At 40.0% G+C, this 17,731-nt stretch overlaps 3 protein-coding genes across 6 annotated transcripts in view; 2 read left to right on the forward strand and 1 right to left on the reverse strand.

Moving 5' to 3' along the window:
• Positions 1 to 11,579, reverse strand: part of LOC137192722 (disintegrin and metalloproteinase domain-containing protein 23) — a 30,636-nt gene extending 19,057 nt beyond the window's left edge. Inside the window, exons 1-4 of one of the 3 annotated variants that reach the window (XM_067603614.1) lie at positions 11,549 to 11,579; positions 3,134 to 3,521; positions 2,262 to 2,479; positions 1,757 to 1,833 (exon numbers count right to left, since the gene is read on the reverse strand). In XM_067603614.1, the coding sequence (XP_067459715.1) occupies positions 1,757 to 1,833; positions 2,262 to 2,479; positions 3,134 to 3,209 (371 nt within the window). In that variant the 5' untranslated portion in view covers positions 3,210 to 3,521; positions 11,549 to 11,579. The remainder of the gene's footprint in view (positions 1 to 1,756; positions 1,834 to 2,261; positions 2,480 to 3,133; positions 3,522 to 11,548) is intronic. The other 2 variants (XM_067603613.1, XM_067603615.1) reach the window with 2 other exon arrangements.
• On the forward strand, positions 6,587 to 10,569 carry cmklr2 (chemerin chemokine-like receptor 2). Its single transcript, XM_067603620.1, has 3 exons — positions 6,587 to 6,925; positions 8,047 to 8,169; positions 8,282 to 10,569. The coding sequence occupies exon 3, from the start codon at positions 8,296 to 8,298 to the stop codon at positions 9,373 to 9,375; it is 1,080 nt and encodes a 359-aa protein (XP_067459721.1). The 5' UTR covers positions 6,587 to 6,925; positions 8,047 to 8,169; positions 8,282 to 8,295; the 3' UTR covers positions 9,376 to 10,569.
• Positions 11,286 to 17,691, forward strand: LOC137192723 (NADH-ubiquinone oxidoreductase 75 kDa subunit, mitochondrial-like). 2 transcript variants are annotated; one of them, XM_067603616.1, is made up of 19 exons: positions 11,286 to 11,419; positions 12,085 to 12,164; positions 12,531 to 12,631; positions 12,717 to 12,824; positions 12,950 to 13,026; positions 13,242 to 13,323; positions 13,476 to 13,606; positions 13,692 to 13,877; positions 13,967 to 14,101; positions 14,186 to 14,300; positions 14,407 to 14,552; positions 14,639 to 14,767; positions 14,871 to 15,000; positions 15,091 to 15,251; positions 15,355 to 15,509; positions 16,213 to 16,388; positions 16,474 to 16,608; positions 16,749 to 16,821; positions 17,108 to 17,691. In XM_067603616.1, the coding sequence occupies exons 1-19, from the start codon at positions 11,403 to 11,405 to the stop codon at positions 17,197 to 17,199; spliced, it is 2,229 nt and encodes a 742-aa protein (XP_067459717.1). In that variant the 5' UTR covers positions 11,286 to 11,402; the 3' UTR covers positions 17,200 to 17,691. The 2 variants fall into 2 exon arrangements, with proteins under 2 accessions (XP_067459717.1, XP_067459718.1); XM_067603617.1 differs by lacking the exon at positions 11,286 to 11,419 and adding an exon at positions 11,555 to 11,789.
• Positions 17,692 to 17,731: the final 40 nt, after the last annotated feature.

The following is a 17,731-nucleotide window of genomic DNA, read 5'->3' on the forward strand; positions in this document are numbered from 1 at the left end:
GCAGAGGATGGCCCCAGTCTCTCAATGGCCTTTCTGATACATGAGCATCAACCATTAAGTAAACATCAGTCATGGTGATTCTAACACTGTCAGAAATGTAGTCTTCCAAAAACATAGAGGTCAATAGTAAATTCAACATTTGCTGCTGAAATCCACACTTTATTGGCCTCTAAAGTGTCACTGAAACAAAGCTCAAGCTACGGTAAAGATGGCAGATCATCCAGAGTTTTTAATTCTGTCAACAGCTATCTAGCAGAATAAAAATCCTGGATGGAAAGTAACATGGAATGACAGTGATTTTGTGATGTGAAGAGCAACCTCACAGTAACTTGGGTTGATGATGGCTCTGTTTTGAACAGCAGCAGACACTGCATACCAACACAGACTGCAAATCGTGCCAGTGTTAAGATCTAACACCACTCAGCCATGCAGATGGTATAGAATTACAATATTTTATTACAGAATCCAGCTTTAAATCACATTAAGGGGACCTGAGATTCAATTAGCTCTTTAAAGTCCTTGTACACATGCACATTAAGCCTTCACGTATGTAGACTGCCCACTCAGTGATGGGACTAAATCAATATCATTGAGTGTCCGGAGCCTAATGTCTGTGTCCAGAGCGTCATGTCTCCTGACTGGGACAGTGATCACAAGCCACAGATAATTCTGACGCAAACCAATTAAGCCTCATTAAAGATACAGGGTTTGGTTTTCCAAAAATAATCCTGTGAAACAGTTTGTCTAAAACCTGGCAGCTGAGCTAAGAACTCTCTTAGCAATTGGAGGATTCTGGAAACCAACGCGCTGACCCATTCAATTACGGTTTCTCTGATTACATTATCTTCGACCGATGCTGCATTAATCACCAAATTGAGACATAACAGTATATATAATTTACAAAGGTTATCTACGGACGGGAACCACACATGTTGTCGTTTTTGGTTCCAGATATGACACAACACAGCTCAGAAGAGTGAGTACTTTCCACAGATATATCCAAGGCCATTTAGTCATTTTGATGCTCTGGGCCTGACTTCCACTGTCGCCTCTGACAGGTTTGATCTGTTCAAAGCCAAATGACTTAATTACGTTTTAGTTTAATTCAGCTTTATTCAGTCTCTTTTATTCAGAGTAACCTGATTATTCAACCACCTTTTCCACACGATTCTACCAGTTTTCTGATTGTCAACTCTCCACTTTCAAGATAAATGCAACTATTATCAGACTTTCACATCCTGACCATGATTTTTCCACTATGATGCAATGTTTATTGTAAGTTTTTCGTTTTATTTTTTTTAACTTTTCCTGCATCATATGGCTAACAGAACACTTTGCTTACATTGGGCCCACATTAAAATCAGTGAGCTAAATAGCTCAGCATTAAAAAATAGAATCTGCTGCATCAGAGCTTTTCTTCTTTAATGGTTTCCTTTCATATTTTAATGTTATTAACAGTGTGCTGAAGTATTTTGTAGAGAGGAATGTCTGTGTGTGTGGATCTGTTGCCTCTCTTTGATGACAGCATGAACACAAAATACTACATTCCTACTGGTTTTAACCATCTCCGCGTTGAACAGCAGATATTGTTGTGACAGACAGACAACTCACTCTGACTTAAAGTTAAACCACATTCTTAAACCTTATGTCTTATAACCACAGTGGCTGGGATTTAGCTATAAAATAATAATGTAAACTAATATGTTAGAATCATATGAGCATCCAGTTAACGTGAGATGAAGTGAGGAGGACTTACGTGTTCAGTGTTAGATCCAGAACGAATCTGGCGCCAAAGGCCTCTAACTGAAAGCTGGCTTGAGCAAGATGGACTGCCTGTACAGGGAAAAAAAGAATTTAACTTTCTGTTGGAGGAAAGCTGTAGATATAGCAGTCTGCATATCAAAAATCCTCTAGAGTCCACTTTCGACATCATCCACAGCACAGCAAATAAAAAACAGATGTGTTGGATGTGTGACAGATGGTATTGTTCAGTTAGTATACCAGTGCTTGAGGACACACATAAAACATGTCTGTTAATGTGCTATATACTGTATGTACTGTGTGTGTCTAACACTATGCGATAAAATGATATTAAAGACGAGTAAGCAAAACCAGGGTGATGGTAAAGTTGTGAGCTGGACCTAAAGCTTAAAAGCCTTGACCACTCCTGCTATTGATCACAAGAGTATTTCCAAGAAATAACGTCCCACTGCACCCCAGTATCAATCTCCCTCGTCAATCCGCCCTCAGCGCTGGCTTACCTGGCCCTCTGTGGCTTGGTTCTTGGCCCGGGTGTCCAGATCATGGTAGGTACTCTCTGAGTCCTCATTTAGGTAGTAGATCAACCGCGAGGGGTAGGTGATCACATGCTCTACTGCATGGTGTGTTGTGTTGTCTGTAGCAGGTGCTGCAGTCGCCTGTTGCTCCAGCAGTGGTGGCACTGCGTCCCTCTCAACCTTGTCCTCTGCTCCTGGAGAAACTGCAAGAAAATTCCCACCGCACAGACATGAAAACCCTGACACGAACCTCACACACCGAGCCAGCTGTCGTCCTTTATTCATGAAACACATTGATAATACTGAGGGCAATTCTTCGGGACACAGTTCAGCAAGATTGGTTACATGCTATAGTATACTGACAGCCAAATACGACAGCTAAGCTGATTTAGAATACAGAATATAAATTGCTTCATTTCATTGAAAGGTACTTGTGATATGCTTATTGCCAAAGTGAAAAACTCTGCAGCAGATACATGCAGTGTTCATTATGCAATACTAATTCAAACAGCCTCAGACAGCTGCTGAGTATCATGCACTTCAGTCAAGAACGGTCCTTTCAATAGGTCTTAATTCAAATGAGACACTCATACATAATAAAGAGTACTATTTTTACAAGCTGAACAAAAGATTCTGAGATGTTGTAGTCTGCCCTCATACACCATCACGTTGAAGACGCCGCATACAACATATGATAGTTCCCTGCCTTCTTGAGGGGGAAACGCGATGATGTGCACATACAGTACAACGTCTGGTATCATTTTAGCCAAACACACTAAGTGAAATATGTATTTAATAAGGTGAAAGAGATAAAAAAAAAAAAAAAAAAAAGCCAGAAGGCGATTTGCAATACGTACCGGATGACGCTAGTGATGGATGAAGCCAAAGCGAAAGGATGCTGACGAGCAAAGTGGCCAGAAATATCAAATGCATGATTCATATTTCATAACTGAAATATCTCAATATCAACACATCAACGCAGTGAATAGCTTGCGGCCCATCGTGGCGGGGAGGTGCCGTGCATGAGGGCTTTCTTCATGGATGCAGGAGGCACTGGGACGCTGCTGCTGCAGTAGCCGATGCTGAGGACGAAGAGGAGGAGGATGAGGAGGAGGAGGAGGGGGGAGCAGGAAGAAGGCGGTGGCCAGGCAGCTACTGGAAGTCCTCCAGCAGACTCCTCCTCGATGGATGTGCACAAAGATGTCCTCCCTCCCTTCCAGGGCCACAGAAAGCCAGTGCAGGTGACTTCAAAGACACAATAACCAAGAAGATGAGCGGTGAGACAGGACTGTATATTAATGATGATCACATGAAGGTGGGGTGGGGTGGGGGGTGTGGGCTGGGGGGGGGGGAAGCCTCAAGAGAATATATAGATATATTTATTTTCACATTTTATGCATTTGATGCACATAAAGTAGTATGTTCCATCAAAACAGATTCTGCATTTAAATGGTCACTCCGGCCCAAGAGTCATTGTAATGGTGAGGTGAGCTGCTAAGCCATTAAAAAGTTCAATTAATGCCATACAGATGAAAATATAGATATATAGATAGATAAAATATATTACAGATATTACTTTTCCACTCTGAAAGTATACATCTGTGAAGCAAACACAACAGATACAATAATAGCTGGTACACACACACACAGCTGTAACTTTTAATTTTTAATAATGGCTGCCTTCATGTGTTATTGTTGGAGCTATCATTACTGTTATAATAGTTGCACCTACGCTTTTCCTGCTATTACAAATCAAAATGTCTGCTGTGAAGAGGGCCAATTTATGAGATATTTAGTCTGTATTGGTAAAATGTTCTCTTGGCAACATTATTGTAAAAACACTGGTGTCAGTAGAGGCCCTTAAGAGCTTGATCCAAACTTTAGGAGACATTGCATGTTTGAACAGCTAATTTTAGTGCCACGGATGAGCAAGTGAATATAAAAGGAAATGAGAGTAATTCATGACTGTGCTGCTAGCTTGTTGAGGCAGTATGTGAGGAAAAGCATGAATACTGGTGCTCAAGAGATGATGATTGCTCCATTACGTTTACACTTAAGGTGCCCTTTCCAGTTAGTCCTTGTATGAGACAGCAGAATATCTTCAAGAAAGACTGTGACATGGGCCATGGCTCTAATCAGGGCCTGGTATGACTTTTAGGTTTGATTGTAAGGCTACGCAGATCACACACACAAACAGAGCAACTGGAGGATGTGACAGCTCCCCCCTCAGGGCTGAATGGTCCACAGAGTGGATGAAATGGTCATTTTGGGTCGCTGGAGATGGAGACAACTGGGACAGGGCTGTCTGGTTATCTGATGAAATAAGAAGGGATGAGTTAACTGCAGTGTCCGCATGAACAGTCTAAGTCTTTGTTCAAGCTGCAGCAGTTTAGAAAAGTTGCTATTAACTTTGAATAACTTAATATGAATTAGTCTAGTGGTCAGCTGATTAAAATTATGAGATTTAAACATCATCAGTATACTATGACCTTTAAGGTAATTCACTGTCACACAACCTGTAGTAACTTTCACTTCTTGTTCAAGATATAAAGGGTAAATCCACAATGATTCACGCAGAGCAGAGAGCAGAAATGTTCAATCTGAAAAGAAGTTCTGGCTATGCTTCACAGATGTTTTATCTTTGACTCTTATGACATCGCTGATTTGGGTGTGGACGAGGGAGCTATTTGTTAGTGTAGCAGTAGTTTATATCAACTGCAGCCCTTATCTGTGATTAAGCGGAAAAGTAGCTATATTTTGTAAAAACAGCTGCTGAAGACACTCTAAAGAACCAGCATGCCTTGCTCATGTTACTTCTAATGCACAATGTGTACAATGTCATCTGTCAAGTCGGAGATGGGCTTGAGGCTTCAGATTTGTTCATTTTTAACAGAAAGCCTGTTTTGCAAACTGGAGACATGAAGTTTTAAAAACATGCGGGGGTATAAAAAAGGAGGCTAAGTGTAGGATCAAGTACTTTTGAGCCTCACCCATTTTTGAAAAGTCAGGATATCTCGGCCTCTGCTGCAGAAATTTGGACCCTTCTTTCTTGAATCTGTCACCTTCTCCCACACCTCCATGGAAGCCTGTTACTCATTTGCTGGAGCCTCCCCATTAACCATACCTGATATAGTGGCTGCCATGCATGGATAATGTAGAGATAAATAATTTAAAAAGGCACTTTGGTTTTACACATGACGGTTAGTTTACTCATTCAGCCTGTAAAAACAGTTGTATAATGTCCTCTGTGGCTTTACCAAGTCTGAGAAAATAACCACTGATGATGTCATTGGGGATTTTCTTGGCTTGGGTGTGCAGACTCCAAAATTAACTGAAAGCCTGTGTTACATGGAATTGGAAAGACATGGGTCATGTACCAGGCAAGTAGGACCTAACGACAGACACTATTGAGTTGCATGATGGAAAATGTAGTATTTTTATGTACTATGTAGTAGTAGTAATGTAATTATTATTTTTTATGACCTGCTGCATCAATTTGGACCTAAAACTTTCCCCTTCTCTCCAAGTCTTACAACTTTATGGAAGCACAATTCTAAATCACCCCTTTCAAAAAAAACATAACTGCACATAATTTTCCAGACCAGTCTAATTTGTGTCTGGGTTGAAATAACGCTGGATTTAGAAAGTTGTTCTATCAAACATTATAAAGTCCAGTCAAGCCTATTTGCACATCCAAATTCAGCCTATGATGAGCCTATCATCCATGAATAAAATAAGTCTACAATATAATCATGCACAATCCTCTTAATATATAAACCTTCATAAATCAAATTGTCTCAGAATTACATAAATATACTTAAAGTGCACAATTCACAAATCATACATACAAACACAGCAAATAAACTTCAGCGTTACATTCACCAACCAAGGAACCTTTACCTTAAAGACTAGAAACATAAATTGCTGTTGACATGAACATGAACCAATAAATCTGTCAAGCAGAGCGGGCCTGCATATTAATGCTGCATGTAATAACATAAAGAAACATATGAAGGTCACAGCACTAACATGTAACATATATGTTACATTATATGATAGTGTCAGTGCACTATGAGGGTCATTGCACTGTCTCAAGTCTATCCTCTTTTAATGAGCACCAAGCAACGTGTTAGAGGAAAGCAAATGAAGAAGTGAGAGAGGCAGCAACAGCTCCTGAATAAATTTCCCCAGAGTTGGCCCTTCCTACTGAAGCAGTTGGTGCTTTTGAGAGAGAGAGAGAGAGAGAAAAAAAACTGCTGTATGTCAACAAAAAAAAATCTGCAGCATTCAAACCCTTCCCGTTTATTCAATGAGGGAAGGAGCGTGCGTTGAGGGTTTACCCAGCTTGTTATGAAAAGCAGCCGCAGCTCGTCTGAATGAAAGCATTCTTCTTCGTGCGGGTGACCAATAACTTCTCTTCATTCTATGGTCCATGTATGACGCGTCAGCCAGGCGCGCCCACTACACATCTCAACTCCTCGGTGCACCCCCTAACTGGAGTTTAGTTTGGATGGACTCAACGGAAAGACAGACTACACAAGCCGCAGAAAGACTTTAAGGACTGGCTAAAGGACTAGCAGTCACTTTGATGCGAGAGCTGTCGATGTTTTGATCCAGAAAACTGATAAAAAGAAGCGCTGCACTTTTGGGTAAGCAATGCGCTCCCTTTCAAATCCTAAGAATGCACTCCCTCTTTATACACACTGTCAATAGTGTGTATGTGGCACTTTTGTGCCATGATTTCAGTGATCTCTGATTTGAAAGGCTATATTAGTTTTTATAATCTCTCTGTATTGTTTACTGAGATGTTAATATAGACTATAATGAGTACTTCTTTATTTGTCGTTTGCAGTTGTTTTTGTTTCAGTTGCTGTCTAGTCTAACTGATGTGTTTCCAATAGTTTTTTATGGCAAACTCACAGATTCTTGCCATATATTTTTTTTTATCCATGTTTCTTTTTTTCTCGTTAAAAATGAGGTTCAAGTCCCATTCTTCTGGCAGTTGGCTAGATGTTTCCTAAAACACTTGTTTTTCTATTGTTTACAGAAATACCTACAGGAGACTTCTACCTCTATCTTTTTGATTTGTCGATAACACTAATTGTGCATTCAGCAATTTGTCTGTTATTTTTGTTAGAGTAATTGTCAAGTCTACTTTTTCCAACATATTTTCATGTCAAAGTCACAGATACCTGCCTGATTACTACACCATGTTTCTTTTTTCTCTTAAAGGTGCAAATCCTATTCCTATTGTTGTTCTGGTTGTTTTGAATAGCTTAAACCTTCCTGTTCCTTACATTTTTTTACTTACATTTCTGTTTTCCAGTTTCCTACCAGCCTTTATTTGTAAAGTATTGTTGTATATTTGTATTTGTAATGAGTACTAGAAATAGGTAAATAAAAAAATCTATGACATAAACACTGACCTCAGACCACAGATTGACAGTAAATGTATTTTTTATCTAACTTGAGTACAAGTTGTAGCTTTTCTGGCATTGATGATGATACTAAATTGCTGATATGTGCAAAAATATAAACTTTCACCAAGGTGCCTTGTTGGTGATGGCCTTGGTACTTTTCTTTCTGTTCTGACATTAAAATTGAGCCTCTACATGTATAAGTTGTGTAACAGTATGTGTCAGTCTTTCCACAGTCTCTTACCAAATAACAAACAAAGTGAATCATACTAGGAGGGCTCTTTCTGCCTCATCTGTGGGGCATCTCACCGTCCACATTCATGAACTCAGGGGATGTTGACACTATGTTGCAGGATTTCTCAGGAACACACCCAGCCCTAACAGTTACACAGGAAGTGAATGATTGGGAAGAAGAACGGGACAGGCAACTGGATCCCTTTTGGAGAGCAGCCCAGCAGGATAACAAAAAGTGTGAGGTGAGAATTTGTGGTAGAAGTTGATTATAACATATTTGAGATTCTTTAAGTCGCTGTGTTTACAGATTACCTTAAAGGAATGCATCTTATCATCAAGTTTCCCTTCCTGCAGATAACTTCAAAATAATGGGTGACTCCAGCGAGGACTACGGAAACTACACCTATGAATATTACCTAGAGTATGGCGACTTGGAAGAAATTAAAGCAGAGCACAGCCAGAGGGAAGCTACGCACATTATCTCAGTGGTCGTCTACATTGTTTCCTTTGTGCTCGGCCTGATAGGAAATGGAATCGTCATCTGGGTGACAGGCTGTAAAAGCAAAAAGACTGTCAACAGTGTTTGGTTGCTCAATCTAGCAATCGCAGACTTGGTATTTGTGCTTTTTCTACCCTTCTACATTGATTACATACTGCGGGACTTCCACTGGGACTTTGGTGCGATCATGTGTAAGATTAACTCATTTGTGTCTGTGATGAACATGTATGCCAGTGTACTTTTTCTCACAGTGCTCAGTATAGACAGATATGTTTCTCTGGTCCACCTTAACTGGTCTCAAAGGTATCGCACTGTAGAGAGAGCCTGGGTGATATGTGGTTGCATATGGGCGCTAGCTGCCGCCTTGAGCTGTCCTGCACTGATCTTTCGCGACACCATGCAAGTACATGACAAGATTGTGTGCTTCAACAACTTCCACGCACAGGACGCACACACGGCAGCTGTAAGACACATTATAATAGTGGTCATCCGTACCACTGTGGGCTTCCTTCTGCCGTTTACTGCTATATGTGTGACAGGCATACTTCTGACAATCAAAGTGAATCGATCTCAGGGCTCGGTTCGCCTGTCTAGCTTCTCCAAAACAGTCTCGGCAGTGATTCTGGCCTTCTTTTTATGCTGGGCTCCTTTTCACACTTTCAGCTTGATGGAGTTATCCATACATTCCTCATTTTACTTACATTACATACTGAAAACTGGCTTTCCTTTGGCCACCAGCTTAGGTTTTTTTAACAGCTGCATTAACCCCCTGCTCTATATGCTCCTGGGCAAAAAGGTTCGTCATATCCTGAAGCGTGCGTGCCTGGATATCACAAAGAGCTCACTAAGAGAGTTCAGCCAGTCAATCTCTGCCACTGAAATTGAGACTGTGCCAGGGATTCCTCAGGACAGTTCACCGGATGAGCCCTTTGAGTCGTCAAAGCTATGATCGCAATCATCCACGGACTCTCGTAGTTGTCCATGAAAAATATGAGGGTGAGACTGGCTATAATTTGGGCGTAAATGTGGAGGATTATCGTAGCTGTTCTTTCCAGCTGTAGGGTTAAGATTTTCCTATTTTGTTTCATTTGGACGGAGTTATGCCCACTTCAACCGACAATTACTCTCGATGGAAAAGTATGCACATGCTCCATGCACACTGAGTTTGTATCTTTCCATTTATTTTTCTGTTGCATAACCTGCAGAAAAAGAGGCAAAATGAAAATTAGAGCTGAAATAGTCAATTAGTTGATCGACAGATAATTAATCAGCAATGATTTTGGTAATCAGTTCATTTTTTACATAATTTTTAAAATAAAAATGTTCTGCTTTCAGCTTCTCAGTTGTAAGGATTTGCTAATAACTGTTGGTCAGATAAGAAGTGATCAACATTTTACACTATTTTTTTTATAAACTTAGAAGATAATTGATAAATTAATCAATATTGAAAATATTACAGTCCTAAATGAAATGCATCTTACATATATACAGATTTTTTTATTGTTGTACTCTTTTGACAAAGGGCATCTGCTCACTAATACACAATAGGCTACTCTGCTTAAAGATGAGATATGACGCAGATATCTAATTGTAGTCAACATTGTTATGTTTTTGTACATTTTTATACTGGCTGCTAGAATCACCTATTAATGTATTTTAAGATTTTTAACCAGCTGAGGGTTGTATAAATGTTTTATTATAATATATTCCAATTAAATAGCATATAATTAATGTGTTTTTCTGAACACATAACTGTACCTTGTTTGAGTGTCTTCCTTGCATTGTTTGACTTGATGTTATAAAAGCCTGTAACCTTATTAAAGAGTTGGCCTTGAGTTTCATGTACACACAGATGAGATTTCCAGGGGGGATTGACACACGCTTGATGTAAATTCAGATGTGCTTTTCCTTTCTTTTCCTGAGGGCCTCTTTACAATTTCAGCCATTTCCTGTTATTTCCTACTGGTGAACTCTGACTTATCGTGGTTATCACTGTTGGGTTAGTTAGCATCCTGTGACTGGAAAGTTGCAGATATGAAAATGCAAACAGATGGAAGAAAATATTGTACCGTTCTTCAACAACAACAGTCAGCACGCTCTTGTTTAAGTATGCTCATCTTTATGTATAAACAACTTTAGTGGACCTGTAACTCTCTAGACTGTTTATTTTAAGACATGTACTCTTGAAAGTGATCCATTATATGCTGAAAAAAGGAATAATCCATGATTGACATCTTAAATCTGAGTTTTTCCCTCATATTGTCCTTCCAAAGGGCCACCAGATAAATCTGAGGGATCGTGAGATGATTAATGGGAGAGGAAAGAAGAAAAAACAAAGTTCTGATACACAAATCTGTCTTCAGTTTTGGCACTTATTCTATAATCTTTGAATTGTGGTGAAATATTGGATAATTTGAACATTTATTGAATTGAAACCATGTGAGTATTTTAGAGGGAAAAATCAGTATTTGGTGGAGCTGTTAACAACTCAGACATCTGAAATGTGACCCCGACCACACACTGCTTTTTGTAAAAGCCAAAAAGGTTGGAAACCACTGGTTTCATCTTTAACAATGTGTTGTGCTTGTCATATTAACCATTGTGTCAAATCTTCATCTGAAAAGTAACTAAAGCTGTTAAGTAAAAGCATTGGGGTAGAAAATACAATATTTCCCTCTAAAATGTAGTAGAGTGGAAGTATAAAGTAGCATAAAAAGGAAATACCCAAGTAAAACACAAGTACCTCAAAATTGTACTTAAGTACACTACTTGAGTAAATGTACTTAGTTAACGTTAAATTACCCTCCACCACTGAGTACATGATTTAAGCGTTAGGTTAGTGTTGAAAACCTGCACCATTAGATCAGCATTTACAGAAAAGTAGCCTTCCAATGAGGATTATGGTATACAGAATGGATTACTTAATCCGTGACGCAGCAGAAAAGACGGTGCGCAATCTGCGTAGTAGGCAGTCTCATGAGAACACTGGCGAGGTAAGTGCCCTCATCAATACACATTGTTTGGCATGTAACGTTAGATAATTTATAGTATAGCCTTACTCTACCATTAAACGAACGTTTGAAATGTGTGGTTAAATCAGAATAAACTAGAGAAGCATTCACCGTTAGTTAGTCCGTTGACGTTAACGTTACGTGTGTTACGTTAGCTTGTTTGTAAGAAACTATGTTAAAATGGTGGTTTTTAGATTTAACGTTTCAGTCGATATTTATCACTAAGCAACGATGGAATATGACGACAATGTCGCGAGCCGACACAGTTAGCATCATGTCATATATCAACCTTTGCTAGCTTTGCTGTCAACATTAGCTTTGCGCATCATTTGGCCAGTTAGCTCCTGTTTGTGCGAGAGTTCGTTACATTTCTATCTTGACGTGGGGTTGTCAAAAACGTGAAATATTCAGTTATACCTGTAAAGCATTGTACATTGCATCCTGAAATGTTTAGACACGCTGTTTTAAACATGCCGCAGCAGCCTCAGCTCACTAACGTTGCTTTTGTTATTGTTTTGGTAATCGTGTGAGGGCTGCACGGTTCGCCATATATCAGCTATAATGATCTTAAATAGTTGTTTGTTGGAAATAAGTCAACTAGTAGAGATGAACCTTACAGATAATGTGCCTTCCTGCCTCTTTTACAGCATGTTGCGTTTGCCTGTTGTGAGCCGGAGTCTTTTTCCAGCAGCAATTACCAAAAGAGGCGCTGCTGCAACTAACAATGGTAACAATATGCCACTTCATCAGCTGATCAATTGGCCGTGCCTTCGTTATTCACAATATGTGTCTTGTATTTCTGCAGAATAGCCAGTTTGTTTGTTGTGTACAAGCACTAAATTTGTCAAAGCCTAGAAGCCTTGTCACTTTGCTCCACTGATGGATTACAGTCAGGATTACAGATTTGCCAGCTACCACATTTGGTGCCAGGCTGTTGCTGGCTCAGTTTAGTCAGTTGTGTCAGTAACTTGTCATTACTGTGAAACACCATGAATTCATAGTAATATGCAGTGATTTCTTTATTAAAATTACCAGTAACAGTCCTTGTATGAAAGAAGTGTTGCATAAAACTGTCTTCTGTCTGTGCTGTAAGTCCGCGCTGCAGCCACAGCAACAGCAGCCGCCAGTAACCTTGTGGAGGTGTTTGTGGATGGGATCCCTGTCATGGTGGAGCCAGGGACCACTGTGTTACAGGTAACATGGCAAATTCATGGATTCTGTGTGCTGAATAATGTAGCTAATTTGTTGATATATTGAGTCATAATATCTCTTGTCCTAGGCATGTGAGAAAGTAGGCATGCAGATTCCTCGCTTCTGCTACCATGAGCGCCTGTCAGTTGCTGGAAACTGTCGCATGTGTCTTGTGGAGATAGAGAAAGTTCCTAAGGTATGTTTTTTTTGTTGTCTTATTTAGGTAGATATGTAAATCTTTAAGTCTAGTATTTCTTTGTTAATTTTAAATATTTGAAGGCAGGGCTACGCCTAATTATTATTATATTTTAAATCCTCCAGCCGGTGGCAGCTTGTGCAATGCCAGTCATGAAGGGCTGGAACATTTTAACCAACTCTGACAAAACAAGGAAGGCCAGGTAGGTTCACCCTTAAAATTAAAAGTCATTGCAGGCTTTGTGGTGTACTGATGATGATGTAGCTGGGTTGTAAAGTTAACATTGTTCTATAATTACACCTAATTGTCTAATAGGCAGTGATATGATATTTTTGTGGGAGAATGGTCACTTGTATTTCTATTATGTTAGGTAACCTGAAACAATTAAATTCAAAATTGTTGTTTAATCTTACACAGAGAGGGTGTGATGGAGTTCCTACTGGCTAACCACCCATTAGATTGTCCAATTTGTGATCAGGGGGGAGAATGTGATCTACAGGTAAATCAAAAATAGTAGTGTTTTGAAAATCACCACCTCCACTGTAGATGTGTTCCTCATATGCCTGTTAATCAGCTTGATTGCATATATGACAGACATGGTTTTGTTTGTAAGATTTATTAAGAAGACTGAAAATCGTTTTTTGTTTAAAGGACCAGTCCATGCAGTTTGGCAGTGACAGGAGCCGCTTCACAGAGAGCAAAAGAGCTGTGGAGGACAAGAACATTGGCCCACTCATCAAAACCATTATGACTCGTTGTATCCAGTGCACTCGCTGCGTGCGGTGAGTCACGCTTGACATCTACAGTAGATGCGGTTGTAAATTTCAAAGTGTAACTAAATGCGACACTTGTATTTCACTTTTACAGCTTTGCCAGTGAGATTGCTGGTGTGGAGGACCTGGGCACCACAGGCAGAGGCAATGACCTGCAGATTGGGACCTATGTGGAGAAGATGTTCATGTCGGAGTTATCTGGGAATGTTATTGATATATGCCCAGTGGGGGCCCTGACCTCTAAACCATATGCGTTCACTGCTCGCCCTTGGGAGACCAGGTTTTTGGATTGTGCTCTACATTATGATCAGCTTTTTGGTGTCAAAGGTTATTTTTTTACACTGATGTTATCTCTTTGGTTTTCAACAGGAAGACTGAATCCATTGATGTTCTGGATGCTGTCGGTAGTAACATTGTTGTGAGCACTCGCGGCGGTGAGGTGATGAGAATCCTTCCTCGTATTAATGAGGATATTAATGAGGAGTGGATCTCAGACAAAACCAGGTCCTTACCACACAAAGTTCCTTCACATATGTGTGTATGATCTTTGAATCACTGCTGAACTCTCTCTCGCTTCCTTCCTGACAGGTTTGCCTATGATGGACTTAAGCGGCAGAGGCTTACCCAGCCAATGGTGAAAAATGAGTCTGGACAGTTGGTGCCCACAACCTGGGAAGATGTGCTGACTCGAGTTGCTGGAGCAGTATGTAATTTATGATGATTAAGCTTTTCCTAACAGCATATGGTTAAATTGCAACCTGTGATGTCAACCCCGGGCTTCCCTGAATAGCATCTGTTTGATTTGACAGCTGCAAGGAGTTGCAGGACATGATGTTGCGGCTGTTGTTGGAGGCTTGGTGGACGCAGAGACTCTCATTTCCCTGAAAGACTTGCTGAACCGTTTGAATAGTGACAACCTGTGCACTGAGGAGGTGTTCCCCATCACTGGAGCAGGGTAAGAACATTCAGGGAGGAAAACTGATACTGGTACAAAGCAGATTTTATGTGAGGTTCCTTATTTTGACCTTGGCTTTTTTTTAGAACTGATCTGCGTTCAAGCTATCTTCTTAACACTGGGATTGCTGGCATTGAGGAAGCTGACCTCCTGCTTCTGGTTGGGACTAACCCACGCTATGAGGCTCCTCTTTTCAATGCACGAATCAGAAAAAGGCAAGGGAAATACAGTATCTCTGACTGTTGAAAAATGTTGAAATCTTAGGAATGTTAAGTAAAAATGTCTGTTGTTTAATATGAACTTGCCTCTCGGTTTTAGTTGGCTTCACAATGAGCTGCAAGTGGCTCTAGTGGGAAGGGAGGTGGATTTAAGTTATACTTATGACCATCTTGGGGAGTCTGCCAAGGTTCTTCAAGAAATAGCGTCAGGAACTCACCCATTCTCTCAGGTAACATTCGAGCACTCTTGTCATACAATGAATGTTATTAATCAACTTGAATGTCCCTTCCCAATTTTGTTTATTTATCTCGCCTTGCAGGTCTTGGCTAAAGCAAAGCATCCTGTTGTTGTTGTTGGCAGCAGTTGTCTGCAAAGAGAAGATGGGGCTGCGATAATGGCCGCTGTGTCAACTATTGCGCAGAATGCTCGCGTCAGCAGTGAAGTGGAGGAAACCTGGAAAGTTCTCAATGTGCTTCACAGGTCATTGTCTTTGAAAATTAGGGGGGAAGTCGTCAATAGCATTACAGTTGTCAATGGGGATGTTTACTGTAATATATGCTGTGCTGTTTTGCTGCGTCCTCAGGGTCGCCAGTCAAGTGGCTGCGCTTGATCTTGGGTATAAGCCAGGAGTGGAGGCTATCCGAAAGAACCCACCGAAAGTTCTGTTCCTTCTAGGAGCTGATGCTGGCTGCATTACTCGCCAAGACCTTCCAAAGGATAGCTTCATAATTTATCAAGGTCAGCTGTTTTACTTCACAGCAGCAAAAGCTCTACTGTAGCATCTCTCATCTGCATACACTTATGTATAGCATCTGAGAAAGGAGGTGTAATTCTTGACAAATAATTCACAGAAAGAAGAAAACTTGAAATGAGTGAAGAAACATAACAAATGCAGAGGCTTCCATACCAATTGAATGACCACACGACCGAGGTCGGTGGAATTTGCTTTCGGTACAGCATATAGGGAAGCTCATAACACTGTGTCAGACATAGAACAGATAGCAGCTTAACACAGGACTGGCACAACAGACTATATACGTAAATTTACACAATATTTACAGACAGTATATACATTGACATGACATTTAAAATGCAGGTGCATCAGGCAGGGATTATTGCAAAGATTATTGCAGGGTCCTTATGGCAGTGGGGAAGAAGCTGTGTTTGATGAGTATTAAAATTATGTGAATCATATACTTTGGCTTTCACAGTAACCAGATCTTAACTCAATTGAACACCTGTTGGAGATTTTGGACTTTGTGTTAAACAGCAAACACAAAATGAGTGAATTCCCTCCAGTTGAGCTGCAGAAACTTGTACAATCTATCCCAAGGAGCATTGAAGCTGTTCCAGTGGAATTTTATGTTGGTTTTTCCTTTGTCACCCATCTGTATATGTTTTGTTAACTTTAATATAAGTGGTCTGTGTTGTAATTTCCCAGGTCACCACGGTGATGTTGGTGCACCAATGGCTGATATCATAATTCCTGGAGCTGCATATACTGAAAAATGTAGCACCTATGTGAACACCGAGGGCCGTGCCCAGCAGACCAAAGTGGCTGTGACTCCTCCAGGCATGGCCAGGGAGGACTGGAGGATCATCAGAGCCATATCTGAGGTGAACTATAATACTAGATGTCCATGTTGTAATAAATAATAAGAAATGAGACCAAATGATGAGTATTTTTCTGTCCTCATTTAAGCTTGCTGGAGTGACTCTGCCCTATGACACCCTTGATGAAGTGCGTGAGAGACTGGCAGAGGTTTCTCCAAATCTGGTGCGATATGATGACGTTGAGGAGGCCAACTACTTTAAGCAGGCTAATGAACTGTCTAAGGTAAGCTGTTATCTTCCTTCAGCATCTGTTTAGTTTGTTATAGAAAAGGCACTATAAAAGTATTATTTTTAGTTTAGCTTATTGAATTTGCTCCGCGCTGTTCTCCATGATGATGGTGATATGTGGTTTATCTCTTTCAGGCAGTGAACCAGGCTGTCCTAACTGAACCTTTAGTCCCTCCACAGATTACTGTGAAAGACTTCTATATGACAGGTGGGCCACTAGTACTCAATTCAAGTGTCTCTCCTTTGACCAAACCTGGTGTAAATGAAATTAGTGAAAGCAAAAACAAAATTTACATAAAACAAGAACATGTTTCATAACAACAACAACAAATTGAAATCATGAGATTACACAGACAAAGGCTTTGGTGTTGAAAAAAAAAGTTCGATTTTAAAGATCACAGAGAAAGGGTAGATGTAATTTTAAGATTTTTTATCCAGGTAATTGAACTTCTAAATATGCAAATTTTAAATCTGCTCTCAACCTTTATCCACAGATCCGATAAGCAGAGCCTCCCAGACGATGGCCAAGTGTGTGAAAGCCGTCAAAGAGGGAGCACAAGCTGTAGACGAGCCTGCCATATGCTAAATATGCTAAATAATCTAAAATCAACGCACAATGAAAGTCTTGAAAAAGAAAAAATGATACGCACAACTCCTGTATTTGCACATTCCTAGAAACACACTTACTTGCAATTGTGTTTTATTATACCAGCTGTTTTCCTATAGTAGATGCCTCATCATCTATACACATTATACACTGTACTAACCTGCTGAAACTTGTGTTTGTGATACTTGCAGAATCAAGACGTAAGCTTAGGTTTACCAAAACTCCAGAGATGCACCTTACCAGTTTATGTTTGCACTTGTTAGGGCATTCACATTTTAGGAGGTGTGACCAAAGGTTTAAAATGCTCCAAAGTACAATCTAGTATCTTGTCTTCCTGTAAAAAAAAAAAAAAAAAAAACTAGTATTAAAAGTGTTAAATTATATTTTCCTAAATTCTGTGGTATATTGCAAGTGTAGCTATCTGTAAGTATGATATTTAATAAACCAGTTTTCTGTAGCAAGCCTAATGAATCTTTGCAAACCCTCTCTTTAAGTTTGTGCTCTTTTTTTT

The sequence above is a fragment of the Thunnus thynnus genome, chromosome 11 (assembly GCF_963924715.1).
Source record: "Thunnus thynnus chromosome 11, fThuThy2.1, whole genome shotgun sequence".
NCBI lineage: Eukaryota > Metazoa > Chordata > Actinopteri > Scombriformes > Scombridae > Thunnus > Thunnus thynnus.

Bases quoted from the DNA above. Each gene is read 5' to 3' on its own strand.
- cmklr2 (XM_067603620.1), top strand. From the start codon at position 8,296: ATGGGTGACTCCAGCGAGGACTACGGAAACTACACCTATGAATATTAC.
- LOC137192723 (XM_067603616.1), top strand. The intron at 14,102-14,185 runs GTCCTTACCACA...CCTTCCTGACAG, and splicing joins TGGATCTCAGACAAAACCAG to GTTTGCCTATGATGGACTTA. The intron at 16,609-16,748 runs GTAAGCTGTTAT...TATCTCTTTCAG, and splicing joins AGGCTAATGAACTGTCTAAG to GCAGTGAACCAGGCTGTCCT.